Source organism: Hyla sarda, chromosome 4 (assembly GCF_029499605.1).
Source record: "Hyla sarda isolate aHylSar1 chromosome 4, aHylSar1.hap1, whole genome shotgun sequence".
Taxonomy (NCBI): Eukaryota; Metazoa; Chordata; class Amphibia; order Anura; family Hylidae; genus Hyla; species Hyla sarda.
Genome location: NC_079192.1, coordinates 31,974,842 through 31,990,019, shown reverse-complemented (window position 1 = coordinate 31,990,019; position 15,178 = coordinate 31,974,842). Strand labels below are relative to the sequence as shown.

At 43.2% G+C, this 15,178-nt stretch overlaps 1 protein-coding gene across 4 annotated transcripts in view; it reads left to right on the top strand.

Annotated features, from left to right (window-relative positions):
* Positions 1-15,178, top strand: part of EPOR (erythropoietin receptor) — a 99,496-nt gene that overhangs the window by 54,852 nt on the left and 29,466 nt on the right. For 2 of the 4 annotated variants that reach the window (XM_056570392.1, XM_056570393.1), the window contains exon 1: positions 12,066-12,598. The exons of the other annotated variants lie outside the window; for them this stretch is intronic. In XM_056570392.1, the coding sequence (XP_056426367.1) occupies positions 12,451-12,598 (148 nt within the window). In that variant the 5' untranslated portion in view covers positions 12,066-12,450. Of the gene's footprint in view, positions 1-12,065; positions 12,599-15,178 lie in introns of those variants that run through there. 4 annotated transcript variants of the gene reach the window in all.

The following is a 15,178-nucleotide window of genomic DNA, read 5'->3' as shown; positions in this document are numbered from 1 at the left end:
GTAAAAAATCTAGTTCTAGTTCAAACCAATTAATATAAGCATTAGGACAAAAGCTAAGGCCTTTTGACAACACCATTAATTGTTTATCAGACAATGTACAAGATGAAATATTTACCACGTTCATAGTTACATTTTCTTTTTCTTGTTGCGATTGTTGTCCGGGTTCTTGGACGAGGTTTGAGATTTGTTTTGCAGTCTTGTTTTTACGCCATCTGTTGTGCTTGCGGCCTCCTCTCCGGTATCGTTGGGAGACAGTCCCTGAGCTCCTAAAAAAGGCTCCTGTGTAAAATTCTGTGTTGCTCCATCTGAGGACTGTTTAGAAGAAGAGATGTTAGTCATGTCTTTATATTTCCTATTGCGCCTGTAGGTAGATGATGCATTCGACCATTGATAAACCCTTGATGTAGAATAGTCTTGAGTGTCCCTAAACCACTTATGTCTTTTTGTTTCCTCCAATGTTGATCGTAATTTGGTTAAAAAGGACTGTTGTTTGTCAAAAAAAGCTCCACAATCATCATTAGGCAAACAGTTTTTTAGTGCAGTTTCAGAATCAAGAATTTTGTTTTTTGTAATCTCAAGATCTTTCTGTAGAAACTCGAGTTGAAGTAAAATAAGTTCCAACGAATATTGGTTGGTAATTTTTTCAAAACGATTTCTATAGTCTAATATCATGTGAATAAGCAGAGTCTCTAGGTTGTATCCTCATTCCTCTTGGGACTCGAGAAGCCTTGTAATACTCTCTAAGCGTGGTATAATGCAATTGTAGTGTCAACATCTTTTTAGTCTCGAACTCATAATTTCTTTGTAGATCAACAATAGATGGCTTGTATAAAAAGGTTGCGTCCCCCTCTGAACTCCCCAATATTCTAGTCACATCACTCTCGGTATATTTAAATACACTGGCATCAGAGGTCATACTCACAGACCCACAGGTGGAAAAACTGGAAAAAGATGGTAATGAAAGTCCATTATTATCCTTGGAAGGTATAGAAGGTGCACGCTCCATGACCACGTATAAAAAAATTCCAGAAGAGCAGCACAACAATTTTCAGAAAAAACAATATAATGGTGCACGCTGGGTGTGTACCCTGGTGAGAGGTTCACATATACTAGAGAAAAACAAGAGACCAGCAGCACACAGAAATAAGGTGCAAAAAAGGTGAAAAATTTATTGCATCATCCCAGTGTACAAAAGAAGCGACGTTTCAGCGACCAATCTTTACTTGATTGGTGGACTATACGCATCTGCGCACTAAGTTAGTACCCACGCTCCGGCAATTATGACACGTGGATTATGGTGCTCTGCTGGGTAAGTGCAATACTGTACTTATCAATGTGAATAAGAAGTAAAGAATTATGGAACACAACGGCACAGTTATGCACACCTAAGAGAAACACAACCTAAACACACGGGGTTAATATGAAATCACTATTGCACTTTAATATAATACGGACACTTGTCTGTTGGTATAAAATCACATTTGTATTTATGTATGTACATTTTGTATATATTTATTTATGTACTGTATGTTCATTATTAGATTAAGCAATTATGTAATTAACTGCACATATATGACTACACAGGGATCTATTCAGTTGAGCTTGAGAACGGCGACGAGAGGTCGCTGAAACGTCGCTTCTTTTGTACACTGGGATGATGCAATTAATTTTTCACCTTTTTTGCACCTTATTTCTGTGTGCTGCTGGTCTCTTGTTTTTTTCTATATATATATATATATATATATATATATATATATATACACTAGGTGAAAAAATCTAAAAAAATGTAGTGGTGAAACACAAATAGTGATTAATTTGTTTAAAAAAAATGCAAGGAGCTGCTGCAACCCTAATGGATAAAGGGTGCTGAGCTAGCTAACCCTATAACTCCCAACGCGTTTCCCCTGTTCGGTTAATAAACAGGTTCATCAGGGGTAAGGATTTAGCTCATATGTTAAAAAATAGCCTCAAGTGACAAAGGACAGGTACCTTATTTACAGCCAATAGATAGAGTTTTAGGGACAAAGAGGTAAGTACCCCCTAATGTTATTGGCAAATGCAGCACAATAACAGTCAGTAATTACAGTATGTGAACTGTCCAATGTGTACATAATCTGACCATTTTTAGAATAGGTAAAGAGGTATATATATAATGACAAAAAAAACTCAACCAAAGTAACACTGCATAATCCAACATGTATAGCCAGATGTAAGAAAATACTTGGTATCACCATAAATGACCCATAAATGACGTGCTTGATACATAAAACAGCCTTATATCATAAAATATGATGATGCCATTATCGTAGACAGGGTTCTTTACTCTAAGGGCAGTGAGACTATGGAACTTTCTCCCAGACGACGTGCTCATGGTGAACTCAATAAAAAAAGGTCAGAAGGGGCCTGGGTGCATTTTTGGAGAGTAATAATGTGGTGAGCCTCGGGGTGTAATGTGAGGTGTAAGGGGCAGATGGTGTTGCCCACAGGTAGAAGGTATTAACCCCTTCATGTTCGTGATGCCAGGGCGTGATTTAACCTTAATCACCCAAAGGTAACACCACTAGTTCTAGGTTAGGCAGGGCAAATAATAGTCCAAGGCCAGGTTAAGGTTACTGGTAGCTTTTACTGAGGTAGACAGATGGTACAGTCTATACAGTTCGGTCAGGATCCCGTGGAGGTGACCAGTAACACGGGGGGACCTCGCAGCTTGCTGGGACTTGCAGTGACTTGACAGACTATAGGTGCAGGCCACGCTGACTACAATTGACTTGACTGAAGATGATGACAGATGATAAAGACGACTTGAGTTACTGACTTGTGGCTGCAGTTTAGGTTGAGGCCTCCAGATGTGCTGGACACTGACCCTGAGACGTCTGGACTGAACCTCAGCAGGAAAAGAATCACAAGAGAGAATGATCTTATAAAAGGGGGCTGTGCAAGGAGCCCATAGGCTCCCTGCGGGTCACCTGGTCACTTGGTGCTCTCTGGGTAACAAACATATGACTTAAACATGTGACTAACAATCATGTGACCACAATCATGTGACTTAATATACAACCTATTCACATTATGGGGGAACACTGCAGGAGAGCCCTGAGGACGTACAGGGACTCAACCTGACAGGACTGTAGGAGCATATCCCGTACTGGGACACCACAATAACATTATAGGTTATGGACACTAGATTTATAAGGACAAAACTATTATCCAGGGATTTATTCTTATTACTATATTTGTAATTGGGAAGGATTACTTTGGGGATTCTTTTGAACCTTTTTGAAAATTCTGAACCTTCCTAGTATGGGGCAATTGGCATCTGCCTTTCTTTGTCTTCTTCTCGATCAAAATAGTAGGGATATAGTTTGAACTTGGACTGTATCCCTTCCCTCCCGAACAATGGAACTGTACGTAGCTCTATTTTACTGCTAATCCCTTACTACCTGAGTAGTTTACTTCTCTTTTTTTGGTACATGTAGGTGGACTTTTGTGGCTGTTATCCTTAGTACTGTACCTCTATCACCATCTGGAGAAGAAGTCACTGGTGTAGCTATTGGCACCAAAGTCTCGGGAACAGGGTCTGCTATAGGTGAACTCTGGTTTGTTCTATAGTAGGAGCAAACCAGATCCTATGCAGTGTGATCCTATTGTCCCCTCCTCTTATGAGCGAGAACAATGTGATAATGAAGAAGGAAGCAATGGGTGCCCATCATTACTCTTTAAGGTGGCCAGCAGCTTGTATTCTGCTAATGGTGAAGCAGAATCTTGTTTATAACTCTTGCATATACAAATGTAAAGTCAATGTGGTAGAGGGTGCGATGCAGGGCAGATGGAATTACCCTAGGGGCAGATGGCATTGCATTCGTGATGCCAGGGCGTGGTTTATCCTCAATACCACCCGAAGGTATACCGCTGGATCCTGGGCTAGGCATGGGGGCAATGAAATGACTGGGAACAGAAATGACAGTTTCCAGTCATTTCTGTTTTCTCTCTGGGTCTCTTGCTGGTACTCTGGTCTGGTATGCAAATGATCAAAAAGGAGCAGTACAGTTTTTTTGTCTCCTGGCAAAAACCAGAATTATACACTGAATTTCCGCAGCAAAATTTCCACTGCAATTTTGAACCAATTCTGCATGCAATTGAAAAAATCCTCACATGTCTGAAAAGAGCAGCGGATTAAATATAGATTGGACAAGCAGTGTTCCGGCAGTGTTCACACAGAGGAATCTCAATAGGATTCTGCCGTGGAATTCAGCAAAATGAATTGAGATGGTCATTATTTTTCAGATTCCGGAATGCAGAATTTTCACTGCGGGTCAATGGGACTGCTAAAAATCCATTCACCACAATGTTACCTTCATGTTGCAGAATTTCCAAGCTGAATCTGAACTTTTGAAGCGGAACTTGTTAATGGAATATCTGCTTTAAAATTTCTGCCAGAAGAATGGCGTTGCTCATTCTTCAAGTGGAAATTCTCGCGGAACACATTGCAGTCTATTGGAGACTGCAGTGTCCGCTCGCCGGACTTGGAATCTCCGGGCGGAAATTTTCCGTTTGTAGATTCCGCAGTGTGAACCTAGCCTTAGGGTCTATTCACATGGCAGAATTTCTGCTTGCTGAATTCTGCTTCAAGTTAAAGCCCATAGACTTCTATGGGATTCCGCACTCCCAATTACACTTCTGAATTTCGGTTGTGGAATTCCGCCTCAAATTAAAGCCCATAGACTTCTATGGGATTCCTCACTCCCATTCACACTTCTGTATTTACGCTTGCGGAATTCCACCTAAAATTAAAGCCCATAGACTTCTATGGGATTCCGCACTCCCATTAACACTTCTGAATTTCCACTTGCGGAATTCCGCAAGCAGAAATTCAGAAGTGTAAATGGGAGTGCGGAATCCCATAGAAGTCTATGGGCTTTAATTTGAGGCGGAATTCCGCAACCGAAATTCTGCCGTGTGAATAGACCCCCCTTAGGCTGCGTTCAGATGGCAGAATTTTCAAAGCCCCTATAAGGTCAGTGGAAGGACCTGTTGAGGATTATTTTCAGTGAGGAAATGCTGAGAGAAAATCCTGAATGTCAACAAAGCCTTACTCTACTTGTAAAGTTCACTCACAATGTAGGGGTCCGACATAATCCTAAAAAAGAAAGCGCCCTACAGAAAGTCATTTTCTAATAAAGACATTTTACATGCTCTTCTGCCTAAGGCAGGGGTTTTCAACCAGGGGTGCCCTAGGGGTGCGTCAAGGGTTATCCGCAGCCAGTTTACGTGAGCTGCAGTGGCTGCCGGCCCTGACGTGTGACATCCCTGAGGTTGCGCGGAGAAGTCGTCATAGCGCAGAAGGACGTCAACCTCAGTGCTGCCCTCCGACTCCCACCAAACGGGATAGACACAGGCCGGGTAAGCATGTTAAACTAAGTGTAACACCGCAGTATGGGAGGGTATTATTGTACGTACCTCATATATTGGCCCAGGGGGATTGGAGAGGGGAATAATAGCACAAGGGGATTAAGATGGAGAGGGGGGGGGGGATAATGGCACAAGGAGATTAATATGGAGGGGGGATAATAGCAAAGGGGGGTTAAGATGGAGGGGGGATAATGGCAAAAGGGGATTAAGATGGAGGGGGGATAATAGCAAAAGGGGATTAAGTATCGCATTAGAAAGGTAAGCACACGCCATTATGAAATGAAGTACTTTTATGACTTATTTTGTCCGCAGGTACCCCTCGTGCGTAAGTTTCGCGCAAACTTACGCACGAGGGGTACCGAGGACATACTTTCACCCTTTTGGGGGTACAGTCGCGAAAAAGGTTGAGAACCACTGGCCTAGGGTGCGTTCACACTGAGGAATTAATGAGGAATAATTTTGGTAAGGAAATTGTTGACTTCAGTCATTTTATCCATCGTGCAGAATTTCCACGCGGAAATGAAGAGGAATGAAGGAGGAGGCTATTTAATTCTACTTTTCTGGATTCCACACAAATTCCGTGTGAATTCCACCTGAATTCTGCGCGAAATGGATTTTGTCAGGAAAAAAAAAATCCCGTTGACTTCAATGGGCTTTGAGGCTAGGTTCACACTGTGGGATTTCTGGGCAGAATTTCTGCAGGAGATCGAGCCAGCGGCACTAGGACCGCGAGGACTACATTGCTGTCCCCATAGATGGCAATGCATTTCTGAGCAGATCTCCCAAAAAATCCAGCCAGAAATACATTGCAGTCTATGGGGGCAGCAATGCAGTCTGCCCGGTCCTAGCGCCGCTGGCTCGATCTCCGGCAGAAATTCTGCCCAGAAATTTTGCAGTGTGAACCCAGCCTTACTTGTGGATTCTGTCTGAAGATAGAACATGTTCATTCTTCAGGCGGAATCCACGAGTAAGGCTAGGTTCACACTACGGAATTTCCGCCTGCAATTCCGCTTTGAAATTGCAGGCAGAAATTCCGCTTACTAAAATGTACTGTATAGTGAATGGATTTCCGTTCGCAAATGCACACTTCGGAATTTGTGAAGCAGAATTTGTGAACGGAAAATCCGCTTGACAATTTCCGCCTGAAGAATGGCGTTGCTCTTTCTTCAGGCGGAAATACTTGCAGAACACATTGCTGTCTATTGGAGACTGATTCAGTCTGTGCTGGCTGCACTCGGAATCTCTGGTCGGAAATTTTCTGCACGGAGATTCCGCAGTGTGAACCTAGCCTAAAAGATCATTGAAGTCAATGGGATTCAGCATCGGAATTATGCTAGCAGAAATTCCTCAGTGTGATCAGGACAACAGAAAATGAATTCAATTCAATTGAAAATGACTTGATGAATAAATTGGAGCAGAAAAAGCAAGCGGAATTACTCAAGTAAATTCCTCTTAACCTCTTAAGGACGCAGGGTGTACCTGTACGCCCTGCGCCCGGTCCCGGTGTTTAAAACGGCGTGACGCCGGGTCGGTCCCGGCTGCTATTCATAGTCGGGGCCCTGGGCTAACAGCGCGTGCACTATTAACCTTTCAGACACGGCGATCAAAGTTGATCGCCGTGCTGAAAATGAAAGTAAACGCTTCCCGGCAGCTCATTCGGGCTGATCGGGACATCGCGATAAAATCGCGATGTCCCGATAAGCTAGGACGCGAGCGGAGGTCCCCTTACCTTGCTCCGTCGCATCCGATCGGTGTTTGATTGCTCCAAGCCTGAGCTACAGGTTTGACCAATCGAGCCCCTATCTCGCTGATCCATTATTATTATTTTATTTATTTATATAGCACCTACAGATTCAGCAGCGCTTACAATTATGGGGTACAAACAAAGACAACTATCAGACATAATATTACACAATAACTATTCAAACAAGAGGTGTGGGAATATGTTGAGGATATGAAGAGATGTGTTTTTAGTCCACGTTTGAAACTATGGATGTTGTTGTTGAGTCTGAGGGATTGAGGGACAGCATTCCAGAGAACCGATGCAGCACGAGTGAAGTTTTGGAGACGGGAGTGATAAGTTCGGATTATAGAAGATTAGTTAGTGTTAGTGTGAGATCATTAGCAGATCGGCGAGAACGTGTAGGATGGTAGACAGAGATGAGAGAGGAGATGTAGGGAGGTGCAGCATTGTGGAGAGCTTTGTGTGTGAGACTGAGGATTTTGTACTGTATTCTGGACTGAATTGGTAACCAGTGTAGTGACTGGCACAGGGAGGAGGCGTCGGTGTAGCGACTGGACAGGAAGATGAGTCTTGCTGCGGCATTAAGGATGGACTGAAGAGGAGAGAGTTTGGAGAAAGGAAGGCCTATTAGTAAAGAGTTGCAGTAGTCGAGGCGGGAGATAATCAAAGCAATAATGAGAGTTTTAGCAGTTTCAGTAGTGAGAAACGGGCGGATTCTGGAAATGTATTTGAGATGCAGGTGACAAGAACGTGAAAGAGACTGAATATGGGGAGTGAAAGACAGATCAGAGTCAAGTATAACTCCAAGACAGTGAGCCTGCTGCCCGGGAGTTATGGTAGTTCCACATACCGAGATGGAAATGTCAGGGTTAGGTACAGTATCAGTTGATGGAGAAAAAACAAGAAGTTCTGTTTTAGAAAGATTTAGTTTCAGATATAAAGAGGACATGATGTCTGAGACGGCAGAGAGACAGTCAGTCAGAGTCCTTGAGACTGATGGAGCGGAGACTACTGAGGATGAGTTGGTGATCCACAGTGTCAAAAGCCGCAGACAGGTCCAAGAGAATCAGTAAAGAGAAATTGCCATTTGATTTGGCTGTCAGAAGATCGTTAGTGACTTTGGTTAGGGCCGTTTCTGTGGAGTGAAGGGAGCGGAAACCAGACTGTAAGGGGTCAAGGAGAGAGTTCTCGGAGAGAAAGCGGATAAGGCGGGAGTAGACCAAGCATTCCAGAAGTTTGGAGATAAAGGGGAGATTTGAGACGGGTCGATAGTTGGCTGCACAGGACGGGTCCAGAGATGTTTTTTTCAATAGTGGGGTTATGATAGAGTGTTTGAAGGAGGAGGGAAAGACCCCAGAAGAGAGGGAGAGGTTAAAGATTTTAGTTAGGTGACAGCTGATAGCAGGAGAGAGAGAGACTGGATGAGGTGTGAAGGCATGGGGTCACTAGAGCAGGTAGTGGGGCGGGCGGAGGAGAGGAGCCTGGAAACCTCATCCTCCGTTACAGGTTCAAAAACTGAGAGTGATGAAGAGGAGACGTGGCTGGGAATTGGATCAGAACTTTTAGGGGACTGGGAGAGGATTTCATCACGAATGTCATCGATTTTAGTTTTGAAGTATTTGACCAGGTCTTCAGCACAGAGATCAGTGAGTGGGGTCTGTACTTTAGGCCGAAGGAGAGAGTTGAACTTGTCAAAAAGGCGTTTTGGGTTGTTAAACAGAGAGGAGATGAAGGTAAAGTAAAGGAGGTAAAATATGTTTGTTTGGCGAGATGAAGAGCAGAGTAATAGGATTTAAGCATGAATTTATAGTGCAGAAAGTCTGAAGAAGTCTTTCCTCCACAGACGTTCAGCACACCTAGAGCATCGCCTGAGAAAGCGGATTGTTAGCGTGTGCCAGGGTTTCTGCCGTCTGTGTCGGGAGGTTGGTGTTTTAGAGGGTGCCATTTGATCCAGGGTAGACTTTAGGGTGTCATGGTAATGTTTGGCTGCTAGATTAGGGCAGGAGAGAGAAGAGATTGGTGATAGTGAAGATTGTAGAATGTCTATAAATTTATGGTGTTTATGGCACGCAGGTTTCTGTAAGTGTACAAGGTTGGAGTGTCCGGAAGCGGATAGGAGTTACTGATAGAGAACGAGAGAAGGTTGTGGTCAGAGAGCTCAAAAGGAGAATTAGTGAATTTAGAGACAGAACAAAGTCTAGAGAAGATCAAGTCCAGTGTATTCCCATCCTTGTGTGTGGTAGAGTCAGTAAGCTGTGAAAGGGCAAAGGAAGAGGTTAGAGACAGAAGCCGAGAGGCAGAAGAGGAGATTGGGGTATCATTGGGGATATTAAAATCACCCATGATGAGTGTAGGTGTTTCTGAGGAAAGAAAGTGAGGGAGCCAGGTGGCAAAATGATCCAGGAACATTTGGGGCGAACCAGGAGGACGATAGATGACCGCCACTCTGAGAGACAATGGGCGGAAGAGCCTGAGGGTGTGAACCTCAAAAGAGAGAAATGTGAGTGAGGGTAATGGGGGGGATGACTTGAAAAGTGCATTGTAGGGCTAGAAGCACCCCAACTCCTCCACCATGCCTGGTGTCAGATCTGGGGGTATGGGAAAAGTGAAGGTCACCGTAAGATAAAGCAGCGAGAGAAGCAGTGTCAGAAGGTTGTATCCATGTTTCTGTGAGAGCCAGCAGATTAAGAGAATTAGTGAGAAATAAGTCATGAATCTGGGTGAGCTTATTGCACACAGATCGAGAGTTTAGGAGAGCGCAGTTAAAGTTTGCAGTGGTTCCGCAAGAGGCAGGTAGTGTAGAGCAAATATTAGTGAAAGGTGGGCCAGGGTTAGGAGCAATGTTCCCAGCAGCTAAAAGCAGAAGAAAGAAGAGGGAGAGCAGATGGCTGGGTGAAGTGATGGAGCGACTTCTGTGCTGTACCATGGAATGAGGTGACTTTGGGTGGTTTATGATGGTGAGCAGTGCATGCGAGCAATACATAGGTGAGGGAAGGAGGCATGGACAGATGTATATAGAGTCCACCGGAGAAATCGGTGGGGGATATAAGAGAAAATGTATCGCAATGATGTAAGTAATAAGTGAGTGCATGTTTGTTTTTTTTTGTTTTTTTCTGAAAAAGATTGACTTACTTTTGTAGTTATAGTGTTGAGTTAGTTCCCATTTGTTCCCTTCTGGTTGAATTCTGGTATAATTCTTGATGTCACACTTAAGAAGCACTTTAGATGGCAGTTTTAGATGGCATATTTGAATGTCTCCAGACCTAAGGTCAAAAGACCTATAGCCTCTAATATATAGTGCTAGGGTAAGCCAGAAGATTGGCAGAGGAGAGCAATCAGGTGTGAAAAATGGTGGGGAGAAACACTTTCCAGATAACAGTAATAAATATACATGACAATGCAATGATGGGGGAATGGGAGTACACAATCACAAGATGAGTGACATACCAGGTTGATTATTTAAATACAGCTAAACAGATATGCAGCGGTGAGAACAAATGATGGTGGTTGTTGTTCAAGAGATGAATGATGACATACCAGGTTGCATCCGATCGGCGTTTGATTGCTCCAAGCCTGAGCTACAGGCTTGAGCAATCGAGCCCCTATCTCGCTGATCCATGCAAAGCTATGGCTTTGCAGGGATCAGGGTAAAAGATCAGTGTGTGCAGTGTTATAGGTCCCTATGGGAGCTATAACACTGCAAAAAAAAAAAGGGAAAAAAAGGTAATAAAGGTCATTTAACCTCTTCCCTATTAAAAGTTTGAATCACCCCCCTTTTCCCATAAAAAAAACTGTGAAAATAAAAATAAACATATGTGGTATAGCCGTGCGTAAATGTCCGAACTATAAAAATATATCGTTAATTAAACCGCACGGTCAATGGCGTACACGCAAAAAAATTCCAAAGTCCAAAATAGCGTATTTTTGGTCACTTTTTATATCATAAAATTTTTTATAAAAAGCGATCAAAAAGTCCGATCACTGCGCAAAAAATGAGTCCTTATACCGGCCGGTACGCGGAAAAATAAAAAAGTTATAGGGGTCAGAAGATGACAATTTTAAACGTATACATTTTCCTGCATGTAGTTATGATTTTTTCCAGAAGTCCGACGAAATCAAACCTATATAAGTAGGGTATCATTTCAATCATATGGACCTACAGAATAAAGATCAGGTGTCATTTTTACAAAAAAATGCACTGCGTACAAACGGAAGCCCCCAAAAGTTACAAAATTTTATTTTTTCTTCAATTTTGTCGCCCAATGAAATTTTTTTCCCGTTTCGCCGTGGATTTTTTGGTAAAATGACTAATGTCCCTGCAAAGTAGAATGGGTGGCGCAAAAAAATAAGCCATCATATGGAATTTTATGTGCAAAATTGAAAGCGTTATGAATTTTTGGAAGGTGATGAGGAAAAAATGAAAATGCAAAAACGGAAAAATGCTGGGTTAAAGGGTACCTCTCATCAAATAAACTTTTGATATATTTTAGATTAATGAATGTTGAATAACTTTCCATTAGCATGTTAATGAAAAATATGCTTCTTTCTATTGTATTTTTCCCGATCAGTCCTATCAGCAAGCATTTCTGACTCATTCTGAAGTCCTAAACACTCAGAGCTGCCAGCCTGCTTTGTTCACAGCCAAACAGGCTGTGAACAAAGCAGGCTGACAGCTCTGAGTGTTTTCCTTTGTGAACAAAGCAGACTGGCAGCTCGTAGTGTTTAGGACTCCAGCATGAGTCTGAAATGCTTGCTGCCAGGACTGGTAGGGAGACCCCTAGTGGTCATTTCTTCAAAGTGGAAAATTAAATAGAAAGAAGCATATTTTTTTAATAACATGCAATTGTAAAGTTATTCTGCATACATTAATCTATAATATATCAAAAGTTTTTTTTGATGAGAGGTACCCTTTAAATTCCTCCGTGTGAACGCGCCCCAATACCCCTGCTCCGATTGCTGCTCAGAGAGCACAGAACCCCTTTAAATTCATCCCAGTTGCAAACCACATAAACACTGCCTGTGACATAACCGAGCTCGTCCCATAGTAATCCCTTGGACACAGACAGCCTCTTCTGACACTGCAGAGCAGAAACTGGAACATCTCGCCTGTGTATTCAGAATAGATGTCAGATACAACAGAGACCGAGATAGAGACACTAGTGCCACTGGGAGCAGCACAGCACTCACATAGTCTGAGGACTCTAACCAGCCGCAGCCACACACCATATAGCAATGTATTCAGGGGCACAGAAACTAATGCTGAAGGACCGAGACATGTGCACTGAATAAAGGACAACATGCCCAGCTGGACCGGTCCATCCTGCACCATGACCATGTCCGAGAAACCCCGAACCCTTCACTGCAAGTGTCTGTTGCTGTTTATGTGGATGACTCTGTGCAGTGGGACAGAGGACGAGACAACACTGTCTTCTCTTCTCTACAATGGTAAGTACTCTGATACCACTATGTATCCCATAATGACTGAACGTTTTCATACTGTACAGTTATGTCGTTTATGGCTTGTGCTCTTCAACCTGCGGACCTCCAGATGGTGCAAAACTACAACTCCCAGCATGCCCGGACAGCCAACGGCTGTCCGGGCATGCTGGGAGTTGTAGTTTTGCACCATCTGGAGGTCCGCAGGTTGAAGACCACTGGTCTATGGTATTCTACAAGACTGACACAAATTTAGTTTTTTTTACAAAGTTTTCTGCTTCTGTGTTTTTCACACTACGGATAATGAACGGAATCCCCGCCTGCAGAATTCCGCGAGTGGAGATTCCATTCTGGCCGCCGCCGCAATGCTTCGGCGGTAGGACCGCGCGGCACTGCGCCGTCCCCATTTGAAGGCTATGCAGTGTTTGCGGACTTCCGCGCAAAGAATGAACATGTTTCTTTCCTTGCGCGGAACAATTTCAGCGGCGGAATTGTCCGCCGCTGAAATTCAGCAGTGTGAACGGGTCTCGCGGAGGACCCATTCACACAGATGTTTATGTTCACAGCACGTAATTCCGTTCCTACAGAATTACGTAGTGTGAACATACCCTTAGTCAGATGTTCCTAAAGTACCTAGAATTATAAGGATTTTGTAAACTTTTAGGAACAATTAAATAATATTTATGCAAAGACTCTGCCCTGGAATACTGGACATCATCTTCTGGGCCAAATCCTGACTGGACACGACACATTCTCGCCTCATCTGTTTATAACAATTTCTGTGTATTTCTTTGCCCACCGGCATTTTTCAGGAGTGATCACAGTTCCTTAAAGCTTTTATTTTTTTATTTGACATGTATCTCTTTAAATTTTAATAACTTTAGAAGGCTTTTTCTGATCGGAACGATTCTGAGTTTTTCATGACATATTGTACTTTATATAAGTGATGCATTTTTGTGGACAAATGCAGCATTTTTTGTGAAAAACTCCAAAAATATTGTGAAAAACCGGAAAATTGCTGGCGTTTTTTTTTTTTTTTTAATGGTGTACACTGGTAAAAGTGATGTTATATTTATTCTGTGGGTCAGTACGATTATGGCGATACCCATTTTATATGGCTTTCTATGTTCTTTTTCCTTTTCTGAGCAAAATTCTTTTTCTGCCATTTATTTTCCAACAGCCGTAACTTTTTATTTTTCGTCCGATGCCACTGAGTAAGGGCTTATTTTTTGCGGCTTTTTGATTCTGCTATTTATACCAAAATGGGCAAATTTTGCGTTATTTTTTTTACTACGTTCACCATGCGGGATAATTTACATTATAGTTTTATAGTACACGTCATTACGGACGGGACAATATCTATTATATATATGATTTGTGTTTTTGATCTTTTTTGATGATAATACAGGGCTTTTATTGGGAAAGGGGCATTTTTTTTATTTTTTTTTTACACTTTGCACTTTTATTGAATAAATTTTCATTTTATTTTTTACACTTTTTACAGGTTATACTATGCTGCAATACATTTGTACTGCAGCACAGTATGACCCGATCAGCTGCACAGTACAGCCTGTGCGATCCAGCCTGTGGCTTGATCTCACAGGCTTCCGTAGAAGGCAGACAAGACTTATGGTAGGCATGACACAGGACTTATGGTAGGGCTTAACATGTCTTCTCTGGACATTTATTCTTCCAGATGTCTCAGTCTTAAAGGGGTACTCTGCCCCTGGACATCTTATCCCCTATCCAAAGGATAGGGGATAAGATGTCTAATAGCGGGGGTCCCGCCACTGGGACCCCCGGCGATCTCCGTGCAGCACTTGTTTAGAGCGTTGGGTGCAGCGCCGGGGGCTCGTGACGTCACGGCCGCGCGCCCACTCCTGCTGTCATGGCCACGCCCCCTCAATGCAAGTCTGTGGGAGGGGGCGTGACGGTAGTCACGCCCCCTCCCATAGACTTGCATTGAGGGGGCATGGCCGTGACTTCACAAGCCTCCGCCCCGCATCACCAGCCATCCGTCACGTGAAGTTCGCTCCGTGATGTCTGGGGTGCCGCAGCCAAGATGGGGACCCACATGATCAGACATCTTATCCCCTATCCTTTGGATAGCGAATAAGATGTCTAGGGGCGGAGTACCCCTTTAAGGTGCTTCCTTAGACGCAATAACTGTACCCCAGTCCTCTGCAGTCCAATACCTGTACAGGGGTAAATATATTTTCTCTGATGAAGGCTCCTTAAGACTCTCTGGACAGACTATATACAGTTATTGCAATGTTTATATTGATTGGATTCTGTATAGGGTCCAATTCTCACCTGGCTGTTAAAGTGGACATCATAAGGGGATCCAAGCATGGGCACATCTATGGTGTGGGGGGCTGCCTCATGATCACCAAACTTTAGGGCATCAATAGGACCATGCAAGGGATTTTGACAAAAGCAACATTTTGGACCTATTTAGATTAGGAGAAGGGGAACTCCAGCCAAAACTAACTTATCCCCTTGGACCCCCCATGTTCTCTGCAATGTAGCTATATTTCAGCTGCCTAAAACCGTCTTACATGTCCTCCCTTGAATATCATTTTTGTTTCT